Source organism: Camelus dromedarius, chromosome 12 (assembly GCF_036321535.1).
Source record: "Camelus dromedarius isolate mCamDro1 chromosome 12, mCamDro1.pat, whole genome shotgun sequence".
In the NCBI taxonomy this organism is placed as follows: Eukaryota; Metazoa; Chordata; class Mammalia; order Artiodactyla; family Camelidae; genus Camelus; species Camelus dromedarius.
In genome coordinates this window covers 25,061,918-25,079,297 of record NC_087447.1, presented here as the reverse complement: position 1 = coordinate 25,079,297, position 17,380 = coordinate 25,061,918, and the positions used below count along the sequence as shown (strand labels likewise).

The following is a 17,380-nucleotide window of genomic DNA, read 5'->3' as shown; positions in this document are numbered from 1 at the left end:
TGTGGAGGATATAAAGATGAGTAAGTCAGTTCTCCCCTGCGATAAGAACTTTACGGGCCCACATTCTTAGATACAGATCTTAGACTAAATTCTACCGCCAAACAGAAACTATGGTGTTTACCTTTCTATCCTCAGGGCTTAGTCTGGCTAAGCGAATGAATAAATAGTAGAACAGGTCTTCTAAGGAGATGTTTCCTGTTCCTTGCTTCTAGCAAGTACCAAGCCACTTTGGCCATAGCATGGAAACTTGAATAATGTTCTGAAGAGCTGTTAACCATGTTGTTCAGACAAGGAAGTCTGTGAACATCATCTGGCACAGGTGATCTTCATTACCTGAGGCAGCAGTCCTCAAACTCTTAGATCTCTGGAGCTCTTTACACTCCTCAACATTATTGAGGACCCCTTATGTGATTTATATCTACTAGTATTTATCATCTTACATACTAAAATTGAGAAATTTTCAAAATATTATTTCAAATCAAGACAACAAAGTACTTACTTCTTGTTGTGTTCCTGTATGGGCTCAAAGAAAAGCTCAAGATTTCAGGTAACTATTTGAGCATAATGAAGTTACAGCTATCTTAGCAGGTATGACTAAATTAAAGGTAGCTAATAAAAGTACAGAAACACTGAGAACAAGCAGATTTCATTAATCTCTCTAAATCTCTGTAACAAATGTTCATATTAATATTTAAACCCACTACCATAGAAAGTGCTGGAAAACACAATACACGTGCAAGCATTCTATTAGGGAGCTGAGTGATAACATCATTACACGTCAAATGGCCTCTGGAAATTTCCGTACATTCATGAGAGAATGAAAGTGAAAAAGGCAAATCGTGTCTTTGTACCATAATGGAAATAGTTTTGGCCTCGGCCTCTTGAACGGATCTTGGAGATGACCCAAACCCAGAGGACCACAGTTTGAGAACCGATGTAATTGATTAATTTTAAGCACTTTCCATTTCATATTACTAATAGTGTATTTTCTCTGATGACTATCTTGTTCTCGTTCCCGAACCACATTTTTGAAACCTAAGGTTGCCCCAAGACAGACCCTCTTGCCTCGGGGTCTAGTGGAACCCAAAGCCAAAAGCCCGGGACGCGCCGTGGTCTGGGTTGGGGCCGGGAGGGGAAGGGCTCTGTTTAGCACTGGGAGCTGAACACGCTCCCCTGAGTTGGCAGAGGACGCAGGATCCAGAAAGGAATCTAAAACCTGCCACCCGCGCGCCAAGGCGGGGCCAGAAGTGGCTGCAGGCGGCCAGGCTCGCCCAGCACTCAGGGCAGAAGCAGTGGCGGCGACAACGAGGCGTAGGCTTCCTGGAGACTCCTGCCAACTGCCCGCCCGCCGCAGGCAGGCCGGCCCCTGGGAGGAGGAGCGCGGGCAGGTACTCCCAGGTAGCTGCCTCCTCCCTTTCCCACCGCTCTACTCCGCGGCCTCCCGGGATCCAGGCAGGACTCAGCGCCGCGCGTCCCCGGAGTGGCCAGGGCGCCCCTCTGCCGACCTCAGGGGCTTTCTCTGCCCGAGCGCGGGGGCCTCCCCGACTCTTCGGAGAGAGACGCACGGATCTGGGTGGCGCCGAGACAGAGGGTCTGGCGGCCTCGGGGACTACCCAAGCACGGGGCTCCGGCCCGGGAGCTGCTGGAACATGCGCCCGGAGCTGCAGGTGCGGGGTCCGACGGCCCGGCCCCCGGGTGGGGAGTGGGTGACTCGGAGGCGGCCACCTCGGTAGACTGGGTCCGATTCGAACACAAAGCAGAGGGTCACCCACGGCAACAGGTGCCCGCTCAGCGGTCTGTAAAGTCCTGGGGGCGGGGCGGCGGGAGGTGGCATTTATTCCCCGGCGCTGCTTCCAGGCGCTGGTCCGACCCTGGAGACCGAAACCGCGCTCGAGACACAGTCGCGCGGTGGCTTTGAGCACAACAGGTCGGTGACTCAGTTCCCACAGAAACTCCAAGTGCTGAGCCAGGGGCTTTTTTGACATGTTTTCTTGTTTGCTTGTTGGTTATTTTGTTTGTTTCAGTTTGTCTGACAGTTGCTGGACTATGTTTATACTTCTGGTGCTACTCAGCCAATTGACCATAGTTACCTTCGCGTTTCCTCATTGCGCAAGAAGTCCGGAGGAGTCGAGGCATGAGGAAGAAGGTAAGCCTGGCTTCAGTTTCCAAGAAAACTGTAGTGGAAACCCGAGCCGCGTATTACAGGACTTAAAGGAGAAAGTGTAGTCTTTGAGATTACAAGCCACCATCAATCATAGAAGCACTAAAACATCCTTCAATTTACGGCTTATTTGGTAATGTTGTGGTTTGTTATGTTAAGCGCATTTTATACACATTTGTTTCTGTGAGTTACTTTTGATAAACATATATATTTAAAACCGGGTTTGTGGTTAACTGAATGGAAAACCTATTTCAACTTCTGAAAATCAATGAGTGCCCTTGTTCTAGATGAGGCTATGTGGTAATTATAATAAACATAATTACTTGTTCTTCCTGGAAAGACGGACAGGGAGTCCAGGATCTAGTCTGGATTTGTTGTGAGGCCCTGGGCAAGTTACTTCACCCCTTCCAGCTTGTAAAATGAGGGGGTGGGGAGTGGAATGATCTCTGAGATCCTTTTTAACTTTAAAATGTCTGGTTATCTGGGTAAAGCCAGATGGTGTGAGAAGATTAGGTTTGGGGCATGCTAACCTAGAATTCCACACCTAGTGGGCTCCAGGTCACAAACAGACTGATTCCTGACCACATTTTAAAAGGCCAACCTAGAAAAAAACAGAAAAGAGAGAAGAAGAAGAAAAAAAGGCTTTCATTTCTTCTTGTCTAGTCACTGTGCTTCCCTACACAGTGCCAGTGCTTTGGATCCACCTCCTGTCCTACACATTCCTGTCCCTATTCATTCTCATCAGATCCTACTCACCTCATTTTCTTTTGGGAAGGATCTAGTTACACTAATATTACTGGATGACTTATTAATAATTAATACAGATTAGGGTGTCAAACCTTCTAGGAGTCTGTGTGTGTATTAAGATAAGGAAGTGTCCTAACCCAAAGGAGTCAAGCGCTGACAGCAGAATTCTAGGCAGTTGGATAGTCTAGCTGCTGGGATAGGGGAGATTTGGAAGGAGAGCCTTCTTGGTGCCTCCCAGGTTGCACTATATAAGGTTGACAGTCCACTCGTATATAAAGTTGATGATCTATACTCAGTGGGACCAGATGCTGATCCCCAGAGTGTTTGTGAGTGTGTTCATTCATTCACATGATATAGGCACAAAAGACACTCTTAAGGACATCACAAACTACAGAAGGAATTTAGAGATCATACTTGAGTGTGGAAGGCTGGAGAGATCTGTGGGAAATGTAAATGAGGAATCCTATATTAAAAAGCTGATTTGTTCGGTTAATAACTAATTTATCAATACATAGAACGTGCCAGGTATGGGAGATGTAGAAATGAAAGACTACAATCCCTGCCCCGGAGGATCGGAGGATTGCTTCATCTGGTGGGAGAGGTAGGGTGTAAACCTATGGCACAGAAGCCAGTGCTCTCTATCTTCATATGAGATATAATAAATAGAGATATGAGAAGCAGTTAGGAAAATAAAGAACCTTCAGCTACATTCTGACAAAACCCAAGAGGAGGGTTGAAATGACTGAAAAGGATTTTATTTAGAAAACATGGGGAGACAGGAGAGAGGGAGAGAATGGAATATCTCAGTTGGTGGGTTAAAAACAGCAGAATCCACATGCAGCCTCTTAATATGGTCTAAGACTGGAGAAAGAGATGGGAAGAAAATCTGAGGAGGCAGATACAAAAGTTCAAGGCTAGTGCATCTTCCAGCAATGGCCAGAGGGAAAACAGAATTCTCACTGAGAGTTCAGGATACTCCAGAGGCAAGGAAGTTTACTTCTTTCAACTATAAGCAAATCCAAGGCTACTTAGAACCCAAATATCAAAGGATAGTATTTCTCCTAAGATCATAAGGGAGGCAGGAAGAAATCTGATAAGGCATTGAAGGTCTAAGGTCAACTGTGGACTGAATCAGAACTTTGACACTCAGGGAAGTGATAAACAGCAGCCCTTGGAAGGCACGTTTTACACAGTGGTAGAGACCTTCATTGGCATAAATATCATTTCAGGAACAATCAAAATGTTTATGACTCTCTTATTTTCCTTTCAAGCTGAGAATCCCATTTGGAGGGCAGAGGTGTTTTACAATTCAGATAACTGACTTGGACAGGAGACTGACAATGAGAAATTTGGCATTGCTCTTCTAGCCAATAAAATGTAAATATCTGGGCATATCTGAGAAGCAACAATACAGAGGCAGATTGCTAATTCTCCATTCTAGAATTAGATTTCATGTAGTAAGTACATTATAGCTAAGTTAGGCAAGCTCAGAGTTACTTTATCATTGGTTTAGTATTGTAAACCCATGCCAAGCTGAGTAGCAGGCTATACCTCTGAATTGCTTCAACTGGTAGAATTTCGGTCTAAGAGCTCCTTCCCACTATAGGAATGTCGCATATATTCATGTAATTTATAAGTAATTTTTTGGGCACCTCTGTGTGTTGGGAACCAACATCCCTGCTCTAATGGAAATTTCCTTCTAGTGAGGGGAACAGAGTGGTAACAAATAAGTAAGTAAAGCATAGGGACCACCAGATGGTCATAAGTGTTGCGGAGAAAAACAAAGTATAATAGGGAGTGGGGATTGTGGAAGCGGGTGGTTGAGGATGGGTTTCAAGGTAATATTGAACAAAGTCCTGAAGGAGGTGACAGAGAAAACTGAAAGAAGGAAGTTCTATTGAGAGGAAATAGCAGGTACAAAGGCAGGAGATAACCAGGCATATTGGAATCCAGTGCAGCTGTAGGGCACAAGGAGACCCCCTTAGAGGACCGTTGCAAGAATCCCAATGAGAGATAGTGGAGACTTGGAAAATTTTTCGTTCTGTCTCCATTTAGTGGTAACATAACATCTACAAGAAAGGGAAGGAAATGGAGAAGAAAAAACAAAAATGTTTCATCACACTGGTCTACCTCTTAGAATATTTCTCAAAGCAGTGATCACTAATGACCCCATTCTAGCTTCCTGCTTGGTTCAGATAGCCCATGTATTTTATTTATAACATAAAAATGAATCTGCTAGAGTAGCACTGGCCAACAGAAATAAAATATGAACCATATACATAATTAAAAATTTTCTAGTAGTCACATTAAAAAAGTAAAAAGAAATAGGTGAAACTGATTTTAATAATGAATTTAATTTAACCCAATATATCCAAAATATCTTTTCCAAATATAAGCAATATAAAACATTGAGATATTTCACTTTCTTTCTTTCTTTTTTTCACTATGTCTTTGCAGTCCCATGTATATCTCCGTTCAGACAAGCCACATTTCAAGTGCTCAATAGGCACATGTGGCTAGTGGCTACTGTATTGAACAAAACAGCTCTATAAGATTCAAACCAGCTTGGAAAAGTGATTGATTAGTAGGAAAAATATCCTGGCCAAGGTGTGACTGTTCTCAAAGGCTAAGAATAAATAGCCAACCTGAGGTCACTCTCAAATCAGTCTTAGTCTTCCAGGCCATGCGCTGTCCTCAGTCTTGATCTGTCTTTCAGTCGCCCATTTGAACTTGTTCCTCCTTTCGTAATGGTTAGCAATGAGAAATACCAACGCTTTTAAATTCTTTTCAGCACCGGATGTAGTTCTCAGAGTTTCTGAATTCCAGTCTCTGTAATGTGATCTGGGGCCAGATCCCTTCAGCTTTGTTTGTGACACCAGAACGAGTTTGAAGTCTGTGGGTTTTGAAAATACTGCCATGGTAGGATATTTTGGTTTTGTGTCAACTTGTGATTAACTATCATGTTTACCATTTACCTTCCCAGCAAATGTAAAAGGAGTCTTGTAAAGCTTTGTAGACACGTGTTTAGGGACTGGGTGGAGGGAGCTACTCCTTTGGGAAGGACTGAATGGCTTTTAATGAATCTTACAATTAATTTATAATTTTATCAACTTAGAAGTTTAAACATTTTTAGTATAAACTTGATACAACAATTTTAACATGTATCAAATTTAAAATTTAAAATGTATCAATTTAAAAATTTAAAACATTAAGAGATCTTAGTGATTATTTAGTTCATATTCCAATTTTACAAATAAAGAAATGGCAACCCAGAGATGTAAGTGACTTATCCCAGGATATACAGCTGATAACTAAGCCAAATCAAAAAAGAAGAATCTCTGTCTTCTAACTCTTAATCCAATACTCTGTTCATTACACCAGACTAATTTTTCTCAGTCAAGATAATAGGAAACCAACACTTTAGAAATAGAATAGTCTGGCCTGTCATTTATTGGAGAAATAATTGTCTAGAAGGAAAAGTGATACTAAACAATTTTCATTTATGCTGATAATTTTGGACATAATCAACTCATGTATGTTCTGGAGTTTTGCTAATATCTGTATTTCATGATTAGCAGAAATTATTTTTATTTATGATTTTTCTTTTTGTCAGATTTTAAAACCACACAAGAAAATTTGGTATAATTTAACCACATCAAGAGAACTATTCGGTTTTCCCACAAATAAAACAGGAATTTTCTGCCTTGTTTTTATTAATGTGTGAAATCTTTCTGTTTCTTCGTTAGTCTTTACATCAAAAGAAGAGGCAAACTCATTCATCCATAGACACCTTCTATACAATAGATTTGATTTGGAGCTCTTCACTCCCGGTGACCTAGAAAGAGAGTGCAGAGAAGAACTTTGTAATTATGAGGAAGCCAGAGAGATTTTTGTGGATGAAGATAAAACGGTAATTTGGTTGATGATGTTAATTGGCTAGACATTTATTAAATTGCACTTAAGAAAATGGCACTTTCATTTCCGTAAGTCATTAGAGATTGTACGCCTTAAATAAAACTAGGATTGTATACCTGTTATCTCTTTCTACTTTCCTAAAATGCTAATTACCCCATTTAGACTTGACTTTATACTTAGCTGGGTTATGTAATTAGCAAAGTATCAATTATGTTGTGATTTTGTGTGTTTAACGTTTATGATGTTCAAAAACAATCATGAAGCAGAGTAGATTAAACTTCAGGATATTATTTGAGTTAGCTCTCTGACTTAGGCTTTAATCATTCAAGACTTAACAATTTTTCCTATTGGACTTACTTTTTTTGATTACCTTATGTATACTTCCAGTACTTACTGACAATCTGCTATGTGCCAAGTGCTCTGCTAGAGACTGAGGGTACAGAATATATAGTCTCACCTTCAGGAGTTTATTGCTTGGCAGTGAACTTTTAGAAGCTCTCCCTTAAAATATAATTAAATCCTGTCTTTTAATCCTGAAAAAGTACAAAAGAAGCAGCACTATCTCTGTTATAATCTGGCATATTCTTTTAAAATGTAAAGTGACTTAAATTATTTAGTTTTGTATCTTAAAGAACCGCTCTCTCCTTTTCCCCTTCCTCAAGAACCCCATTTTACACTTTAGTCAATTAGAACCTCTCTGTGTATCCTTCAAATGCAGGTGTTACTGGAACTAAGTTCTTTTTCCTCCCAAAATTGTGCCCAGGCTCCCGTTCCCTGCCATCATCTGCTGCATCTGTCAGAGAAGGGAAACAAAGTCTGTACCTTGTAGCTGTGTCTGTTGAAATTTTACTCTGTTTTTCACAAACCCATTTTCTAATTGTATCACAGTTCCTTAAAATCGGCTTCCATTCTGTCAAGTGACACTGAACTGAAACCGTCCCAGGGATGTCTTTCCAAACCAGTAAATACCTTTCAGTAAAATCTCCTAGCAAACTGAGGGCCCATCTAGTGTAGAAAAATATCAGACTCCTTTTCAAACGTGATAGTGAGTCCCCTGTTTCAACGTTCACCTTTGCTACTTTCATCTACTTTCTAATGTGACAGTTTTCCCTGATGCCTGAGTGAGGGCTCTGGGCCAGCGAAGGGAGAATAGCAGAGGACAGTGGTAGAAAGCTGGCAGAAACAGTGGTGGGTGCAGTGCTTTAATGAGAGTGAGTCACTCCCTCCAGCTTGAATGGACTGGTATCCTACCTGTGGCACATGCCAGGAATTTTGTACCCCTAGTCTGGGTCACCGAGACCAAATGAAATTATAATAAAGCAATTAAATAAACTTGGAATATTTACCTTTCTTTTAGATGGCATTTTGGCAAGAATACTCTATTAAAGGACCAACCACAAAATCAGGTAAGGCAAGAATCGATCAATTTTAATGTTTTTTTTTTCCCACCCTCTCTCTGTTATAATACATTTTTCATTTCATTGTTTTAAGTATGGTTGTTGCACAATATACATACCTTGTAAATCCGAGGAAGATTTCTCAATTATACACTGGGCTGTCTAAGACAGAAAAGGTCACATGCATCTATTTATACACTGAAAATCAAGTTTGGTGAGATACTAGGGAAACGAGATAATAGGCTTAATGCTGTTTTTAACAGATCAGCTAAGTCAAGACTTGCACAGAATAAAAGTAGGACTCTGTTAGTTTCAAGTAGTAAACTGTTTTAATTCTTTTCTTTATACAAGTGACTAGAATACTTATGCTAGTAGGTAAGTTAACATTGTTAGAATTAAATAACTCATAGAAAGGCGAGATCCTTTATTTTATTCACATTGATCATCTCTAACTGCTTTTCAGTCAGGTTTTTGTTTTGTTTTGTTTCGTTTTTGCCAGCTATTTTTTCATCCCCTCTAGGTAGGTCCCCGCTGTAGGGAGACTACATGGCTCCACTGGAGCTGCATAGGACACTTATTTTAGTAGTTAATACCAAAATACGTATCACTGAACAAAGAATGTTTATCCCACTTAGTCTTGAATGTTATCCATTTAATATGACTTGTTTAAAATAAATGAAGCCATAACTAGGGCTTTTAGAAAGTGAATTGAAATTTTTTCTGGTCATGTCTTTAGCACAGACTTTTAAAAGTAATCAATATTAATTATTAGATGCTTAATAGTGTGCATACATTCAGTATGAAATTTATTGAAATCATAGGTGGTGCTTTTCAGTTATACTTATGTTATTTTAATGATTTCTCTTAAGATGGCAACAGAGAGAAAATTGATGTTATGGGTCTTCTGACTGGCTTAATTGCTGCTGGAGTATTTTTGGTTATTTTTGGATTACTTGGTTACTATCTTTGTATCACTAAGTGTAACCAGCATCAATATCCAGGGTAAGTACCAAGTAAAAATACTCAATTCACTATTATACATTCTATACTGTTATTTTTAAATGGCTTTAAAAACGGTTGCCTATTTTTTAAAATACTCTTTTGATTTTGGAATAATTTTAGATATTCAGAAAAGTTGCAAAGAAAGCACAGAGACTCCCATATATCCTTCACCCAGTTCCCTTGTTGTTAATATCTTATGTTGCCAGAACATGTTTGTAAAACTAACAAATCAAAATTGGTACATAGCTATAAAATGAACTCCAGTGCATGAGGAAAGCTTCCTAAAGCTTCATAAAGGCCACAACTGTCTGCATAATACAATCTCAACATCCTTATTAGAATAAAAAGTTATTATCTTCTATACTATCCATAGTATCTTCTCTGTAAGTATAGATGGGGGAGTGTAGAAATAACCTTTATTCAAAAAAAGCACCAGGTGCTAAACAGGCTATCAAAATTTATGCTTATGTGTCCCTATTCACACTTACAAATTCTGTGAAGAAGCTCATGATGGTAACCAGGTAATGAAAAGATTATGGAAACAGATCTTGGTGATGGTTGCACAACATTGTGAATATAATTGATACCACTGAGTTGTACAATTATAATGGTTAAAGTGGCAAGTTTTATGTTATACATATTTTACCACAATAAATACTTTTTCTTTATTGTTGAGGTAAGAGTTTAGGACAACAGATGTGGAATTAGGATTCCTCCATTTGGGATAAATTAGGAGTCTGGAATTAATAGATACACACTACTATATATAAAATAGATAAACAAGAAGGACTGACTGTATAGCACAGGGAACTATATTCAATTTCTTGTAATAAACTGTAATGGGAAAGAATCTGAAAAATATATGTATGTATGTGTGTATATTTAACTGAATCACTTTGCTATACATCTGGAACTAACACTGTAAATCAACTAAACGTCAATAAAAAATAAAATAATTTTTTTAAAAAAAAGGGATTCCTCCATGAGAGGATTAAAGCTAAGCCATGAGAGTAGGCAAGTTCTCTGAGTGTGATGAAACGACAGAAGGCAAGGGACAGAACTTTAAAGGATGCCTCGGTAAGGGTGCAGAGGAGGACATGGCAGCAAAGAAGGCAGAGGACAGGGGCACCACAATTGTAATTCTGTGCCCAAGCTGGAATTCCTGAACAGTTCCCCAAGGCATTAATGTGATTGGTGGGCAGGGACTAAGGAGATTGTCAGAGACCTCTGTAAATCCTATAAAATTTCGAAAAGTGAGAGAAAGTAAGAAAGAACTTGTGCAGTTTTTCTTAAGCCACTGTCTTTTAAGCTGAGAGAGTTCTACTAATTTCCCTTACTTAACAGACAGGAAATGACTCTTCACTAAGGTTTTACTCAATACGGCTTTTTCCACAAGCTGCGGGATACCTAGAAACTCACAGTTAATGAAGAAATAGGCAAAATGGGTCTTTGGAAACTCTTCTTGCCTTTTAGCTTTCCTTCTTTTCCACCTCATCCACAATATTTTGCCAAAACAGTCCATGTATGCACCTCGTGTTTAATCATTTCCCTCAAGGTATGTGATAGCAAAGCCGTTATTCAGTATCCTCATGACATTTTATTCTCTCTTCTCCCCAGTTTTTCTTCGTTTTTCTACTTTTCTGCACTCACTACATCTTCTTACCTTATGCCTTTTTTCTGCAAAACCTCTCGCTTCTTTCCTGCATGAGGTTGGAAGACGAATTCAAAAACACAGAGAGCAAAGAGGTGTCATTATTATGTGTGTTTTCTGAGTATGTTATCATAAGATTAAAAAAAAAAACTAGCTATCTCATTTTAAAAGTAAGATTGGTTATACTTAATGTTAGTACAGTATAATGCTGTACCATTTACAGATCATTTTTATGTCTATTGTCTCACTTTGATCCTCAAAGCAACACTTTATAAGGGACGTTTCAAACTAGGTTTACTAGACATTCACTTATGTCAGAACTAACTTTTAAATACTTACTAAAGTGCTTTTCATCAATTGTCCCAAGACATTTCTTCCAGCAGAAGTATTTGTTCTCTTTCTATAGTCTGCAAGTCTGGAAATGGTGGATGGGCGAAGGACTATTTGAAAAAGAAAAGAGTAAAAAATAAGCTCATTGTTACAATAGTTTGCCTCATTCTTCTGTAATACATGCCAAGAAATGGGAAACAAGATCTTTTCATTTCTTAGTCCCTATATTTTATGGAGGAAAATTGGCATAATATGATGTTGTCAGTTTATTTGAGATGTTCTTGGTGGGTACTTACTGATTTCAGTCATTTAAGATGTGCGTAAAAAATCACTGTCTAGACACTTAATGACTTTAATATAATTATACTGTTCCTATAACTTAAATTTTGAAGGCCAACATGGAAAAATTTATTTGCTCAAATAAAACATGTCTCTCCTGTCTCCTATAAGCAAACAAGTAGCACTTTTCGTCACAAGCTAATGAATGTGGCAAGTGACGAGCCTGCCATGAATACATTCCAGATTTCTGACAGAGGAGGAATTGTGTTGAGCCCGCTAAGTAAACTTCTGATGCTGTCCGTCACCTCTCAACTATCGAAGGGTTAATTATTCAGTTCCTAGATTTACGCAGATCTTTTTCTTTTTGTCTCTCTCTCTCTCTGCAATTTTCTTCTCTCCTTCTGTCCAGTTTCAGATCTCACTATTACCTACAAAGGAAAAGGTATCTTATGGGGCAAATTGACTAATTTAGTTTGCAAAAGTTTACAGTATTTTGGGTCGGCTGAACTATGTCTTGTGGGAAGAATATTGTAAATATTGAGTAGAGGTTGGGGATTACCCATAGGTTTTAATTATATTATCAGCTGTAACTGTAGGAGGTAAATTTATGCATAGATACTTCATAGACAGCCAACTTCACAGTCTAACCAGATCGGCTTACTGATGTTTAAATTATAATTTGTAATTCACAAGTAAGAAGGGAAAATGTAGTTTCAAAACACCAGACCTGTGTTGCATTTCAATTTTCATTGGCTGGTGTAGGTAACAAAGTTTTGTGAAAATGGCGGGACTTGGTCTAAGCCATATTTTTTTTTTTTAATTGTTGGGCTTGGATCAACAAGTGGGGAAGTGGGGAAAGGACAGTAATCTGAGAAAAGGAACAGTACCAGTGAAAGAGAACAGAGAATTCATTGCACATGCAGAGGAGAGTCAAGAAGCTACTTTGGCAATGGCAGAGAGCTACAGAAAATAAGGCAAGGCCAGAATAAGGGAGATTTTGAAAAGGAGGCACAGGAGTTAGAACTTGATTCAGTGGAAAGTAGACTGCAGGTTAGACTTTCCCAGAGAAGATTGACATGATGGAAGTACTGTTTAGAAGGGGTGGACCAGGCAGCTGGGCTGCAGGGGGGGACAGAGGAGAGAGACAGGCATCTGCTGTTGTGATCATCTCTGAGGCATCAGTTTCCTTGGCATGGAGTAGTGCTGCCTTTCAACAAAGCCTGGATTTGGTTTCACACCATCCTTTGGAAAAGTTTTAATTCAGGAGCGGAAGAAAAAGGGAATTGCAGGTTTTGAGTCTTCATTATAGTACTCCAGACACTGCTGAGATGCTTCACATATGACATCTTTCTCAGACCACACGAAACAACTCTGTTGAGGTAGCTATTATTATCCCCATTTTACAAAGGAGGAAAACTGAGTTAGGTTAACCGGCCTTTGGTCTCATAGCCATGAAATGACAGGATCCTGTTTCATACCCATGACTGACTTCAAAGCTCTTGATCTTTCCCCTATACCAAGACTTTTTCAGAGTTTAGGGATAAAATAAAACCATTCTTATATTAATAAATCAGGTTCAACTTTTATCAAAATAGTTGGATTTTTTTTTTTAATATTGCCATGTTAACCTAAAAATACTGCCTTTCCTAGACCTAAATGCTGTTTCTGTTTAGTTCTTCAGACACCTACGTAAGAAGGGGCAGACATACTCCCTCCATCATTTTCAGAAGACCTGAGGAGGCCGTCTTGTCTCCGTCGCCATCTTTAGTGGAGGACACAGGATTACCTTCTTATGAGCAGGCAATGGCACTGACCAGAAAACACAATGTTTCACCGCCACCACCATATCCTGGGCCAGCAAAAGGATTTAGGGTATTTAAAAAGTCTATGTCACTCCCATCTCACTAAGCCTGCCTTGTTGTCTTGGTGATATAGAACATTCACATTATTTAAATGGCTCATTTTCCTGGACCAGAAAAGACATGTCAATTCAGCCCTTTATGACAAACTACAGAGCATAAAGGAGGAATAAGCACATGTAATATGCTGCTGAAGTTCTGTCGGCATCTTGGACCTGGACTTGATCATTATCAGCTGGATAAAGAACTGTGACTCCATATCCTTGCAGTTAGGAGAGCACTTTTTTGTTCATTTAAGTCATTCAAAAACTCTGCATTATGGATATCACAGCTAGGACTGGTGAGCTGTCTGTATCCTTTGTACAGAAAAAGGTTTTAGGCATCTTGTGTTGAATATTTTTTTAAAAAGTAAGAATTTCTAATTATTAGATTATCCCAAGTCATAATATTGGACCTGCTCTTTTTTAGGATTTCTTTTTGGTTGGAAATACTTCACAGAATTTGGCACTTAAATATAAACTGGTGACCTTAATGTGATCACTTGGTTTTATGTTTTAAATTATTGCACAGCATTCACTATATTTTGCACAGTTTAGTTGTGAACTCTTGCTATCGGTCATATTTTATTATTGGGAGTGGGGTCAGTAATTTCTCTTAAAAAAATACTTGCTAGGGAACTAATTCTTCAGAGGGTACAGGGTTGTAATGGCAAGGATTTGCAAGGGTTGTTATACTATTAAAGAAATATACAGGCCTCAGAGCTAAGCATGAGTAGAACTTGATAAAGTTGCACATGTTACTGTCAAGTAGACACACCCATTTTCATTGCTAAGTTATCTGCATATAACTATGTAAATTATTAATCTGGAAAATTCGTTGAAATTCATAAATAATAATTTGAGAATCTAGAAGAAGTAACTTACTTCTCTGCTAGCAAATAATATTGATTAAAGTGACCAGCAACCCCTTGTATCTCAACCCCAATGTCTGGACACAGAACTCCACAGGTAATCACTTGGACCTGTATTTTGTATCTTCTTCTAATCTTATATATGACCAGTCTCCCCTCAAGAACGTAGTAGAGTATAAGCTATAAACGTCTGGAATGGATGTGTTTGCACACATTTATTTGAGTGGGTGTGTATGTATATGTGAATTTGTTTCCTCTTTGAAGGACCTCAAAAAATAACCTACTTCTGAGAAATAGAAAATTCTGTTCTCTATGTTTTTGCCAGGCATTGCTTTTTCCTATTATTTAAGACCATTTATAAAACGGTATTTTGTTCTATCATTTTTACAGAGGTGAGATTAAACCCCACAGGCATTTGATAATTCTTTCCAAATAAATGTTTAAAAAACATAAATCATATTACACTGTGTGAGTGTATGCCTCTCTTTTAAGACAGCATGATCTTAAGACAGATAAAAGCAAAACCTTAATCACTACAGACTGCCAAAGACTTTACCTTTTAGATTTGCAGTCTCTTCAGTTGCTTGTCACAAAGAAGTCATCTAGCAACATTTAGATATTACAAAAAGTGGTCCTCTTCAAGCCACACATATTACCTATACAAATTTTACTATTAGTCATGCCTTGGCTTTACATAAGCACTTTTCTTCATGTAACTTTGCACTTTGCACTTATTTTAATCCTCTTTAAAAGGTCGGAGGCAAACTCTACTTTATTACTTTAACAATCAGACTAAGGCATAGAAGGATAACTTGCTCAAAATCTAACATGTTGGTGAGAGCTAAGTTTAGAATGAGCAAGCACACTTTTCTAGGCCCATCTCATACCTACAGAAATATGCTGTCTCAAGTTATAAAATTGTAAAATACAGTTCTAAGTCTTTATGAGAAATGTATATGCATTTGTCATATATATATATATATATAAATCTATATGTGCATATATTAGATATCTGTATAGTATTGTCATATTCATATGTGTTTCTTAGGAGGAATAAGAATATAAGATATAAGATATGATACATCTTTTATTGAATCACAATTTGAACTATTTCACGAACTTGTTTACTCCCATTGACTCACAAGAATCTAAACTGTAAAGCTAGCTTCAGAGCCTGTGACAACCCCTGTTGCCCCAGTGGTAGCCTAGATTTGTCATATGTCATCATTTAGTGTAAAACTATTGCTCTAACTTGAACAAATCTAGAGTTCATCATTAAGATGAATCACTGGTATTTGTAGAGCATCCAATATTGAGCTCATAATACTTTAAATATAAAAAGGAGGGGGGAGGGTATAGCTCATTGGTAAAAATGTGTGCTTGGAATGCACGAGGTCCTGGATTCAATCCCCAGTACCTCCAATAAAAAAAATTTTTTTTAAATAAATAAACTAATTACCTTCCCCCTCCACCCCCCCAAAAACAAAAATAAGACAAAACAAAATTTTAAAAAGCTTTAAAAAAATGGAAAATGTGATAGAACCATAATTAACAAATGCTTATGATAATTGAAAGGAAAATATCTCAATATAAAATTATTGACACATATTTCTATCTCATGCACCCTTTTCTAGTCCTGTTGTACTTTTGGTGGTGGGTTTTTTAGTTTGACTGATTTGTTTTGTTTGTACTTCTTCCCCAGGTAACTGATTAGTGTTAACCATTAAATCTATTTTGACAAAGTTTTATATTTAATTAGAACAGTTTTCCCCTCTATTACAATCAGGAAATGAATGTGATATGGGCATGAAAAGGGAATAAGACTAGAAAAAGATAAATACACATTTATAGGGTTATGCCTTCAGTGGGATAGATAATTCTACACAGAATATTCTCTTTTCAAAATGAAAAAAATTAAACAGAGCACAAACTATGATTATGTCAAAGTTTTGCATCTGATAATAAAGTGCCCTCTGAGTAAATACACAGAGTTTGGTGAAAATTCTCAGAAAAATTGAAAACTAGAGCAACAGTGTCCTCTTGGTCTGGTTTCCCATCTGCCTGTAAAATTCTGACTTTTTTTTTTCTATTTCTCAGATAACTTATGTGTGTGTATACTTTTCCTATAGGTACAAGAGAATTTTTTAATAAAAAAAATTTTGTTGGTGCTGTTTAAAAGCTTAATTTCATGTATATCATATTTCTTTTGTACTAATTGAATGTAACAAATTTGTATTAGTTACTGGTTTGATTTGATGTGTTGTGTATGGCATTTATACTATTAAAGGAGTGTCTAGAATTTCTGTGATTTAAAAAAAAATGATTCTTTTGTAGATCCTGCCTGGTGGCATTTTGGAACATGTGTGGCATATATTGATACCTTCAATTTTCTGTATTGTGTGTTTCCTTCAATGCCTTTTGTTGTTTAAAAATGTTTCCCTAATAGTACAAGATTTTGGTGCAAATATATCAGCATTTTCATTATCTGGAAAGAGCAACCCATTTTTTAATACAAATTTTCCCTCAGGCTTGATTATGTTTTGGTTTTAATGGACTTCCTATTACAGATAGTTTTTATACATGTGAATAAAAATGTACTTACTTTACGCTAAGCAAAAATTTTTTGCTTGTTTCAATGAAACATTCTTCCTCATATAATGAAAATGATTATGTGAATTCAATGTGAACAATGCATTGCATGTTTTCATAACAATGTTTACAGCATGGTGTTGCTGTATGTATCTTTCACCCATTGCTAGCTTTCTATTTAAACAATTTAGCTGCAGTTATGAAAATGCTATTTTCCTTAAAACAGTTTTAATATTTAATATGTTGTCTGAGGCAAATTTATAAAACATTACTCCTGGATTCCTTAAAAAACTAAAAATAGACTTCCCATATGATCCAGCAATCCCACTCCTGGGCATATATCTAGAGGAAACTCTAATTCAAAAAGATATGTGCACCCCAATGTTCACAGCAGTATTATTTACAATAGCCAAGACATGAGAACAACCTAAAAGTCCACTCACAGATGAATGGAAAAAGAAGTTGTGGTATATTTATACAATGGAATACTACTCAACCATAAAAAAGAATAAATAATGCCATTTGCTGCAACATGGATGG

General features: G+C 37.7%; 1 protein-coding gene across 3 annotated transcripts; it reads left to right on the top strand.

Moving 5' to 3' along the window:
* The first annotated feature begins 1,274 nt into the window (after positions 1-1,274).
* On the top strand, positions 1,275-16,851 carry PRRG4 (proline rich and Gla domain 4). Of its 3 annotated transcripts, none has more exons than XM_031459840.2 (6): positions 1,275-1,667; positions 2,025-2,146; positions 6,655-6,818; positions 8,181-8,229; positions 9,090-9,222; positions 13,156-16,851. In XM_031459840.2, exons 2-6 carry the CDS (start codon positions 2,047-2,049, stop codon positions 13,388-13,390), a joined length of 681 nt encoding a protein of 226 aa, XP_031315700.1. In that variant the 5' UTR covers positions 1,275-1,667; positions 2,025-2,046; the 3' UTR covers positions 13,391-16,851. The 3 variants fall into 3 exon arrangements, with proteins under 3 accessions (XP_031315700.1, XP_064348539.1, XP_064348540.1); XM_064492469.1 differs by having other exon boundaries at positions 1,287-1,398; XM_064492470.1 differs by lacking the exon at positions 1,275-1,667 and adding an exon at positions 1,881-1,927.
* The last annotated feature ends 529 nt before the right edge of the window (positions 16,852-17,380 follow it).

What these genes read in the sequence shown, in the direction of transcription:
- PRRG4 (XM_031459840.2), top strand. Translation starts at nt 2,047, where the DNA reads ATGTTTATACTTCTGGTGCTACTCAGCCAATTGACCATAGTTACCTTC. An exon ending in AGGACCAACCACAAAATCAG is followed by an intron (nt 8,230 to 9,089) that starts GTAAGGCAAGAA and finishes ATTTCTCTTAAG; the next exon opens with ATGGCAACAGAGAGAAAATT. An exon ending in AACCAGCATCAATATCCAGG is followed by an intron (nt 9,223 to 13,155) that starts GTAAGTACCAAG and finishes GTTTCTGTTTAG; the next exon opens with TTCTTCAGACACCTACGTAA.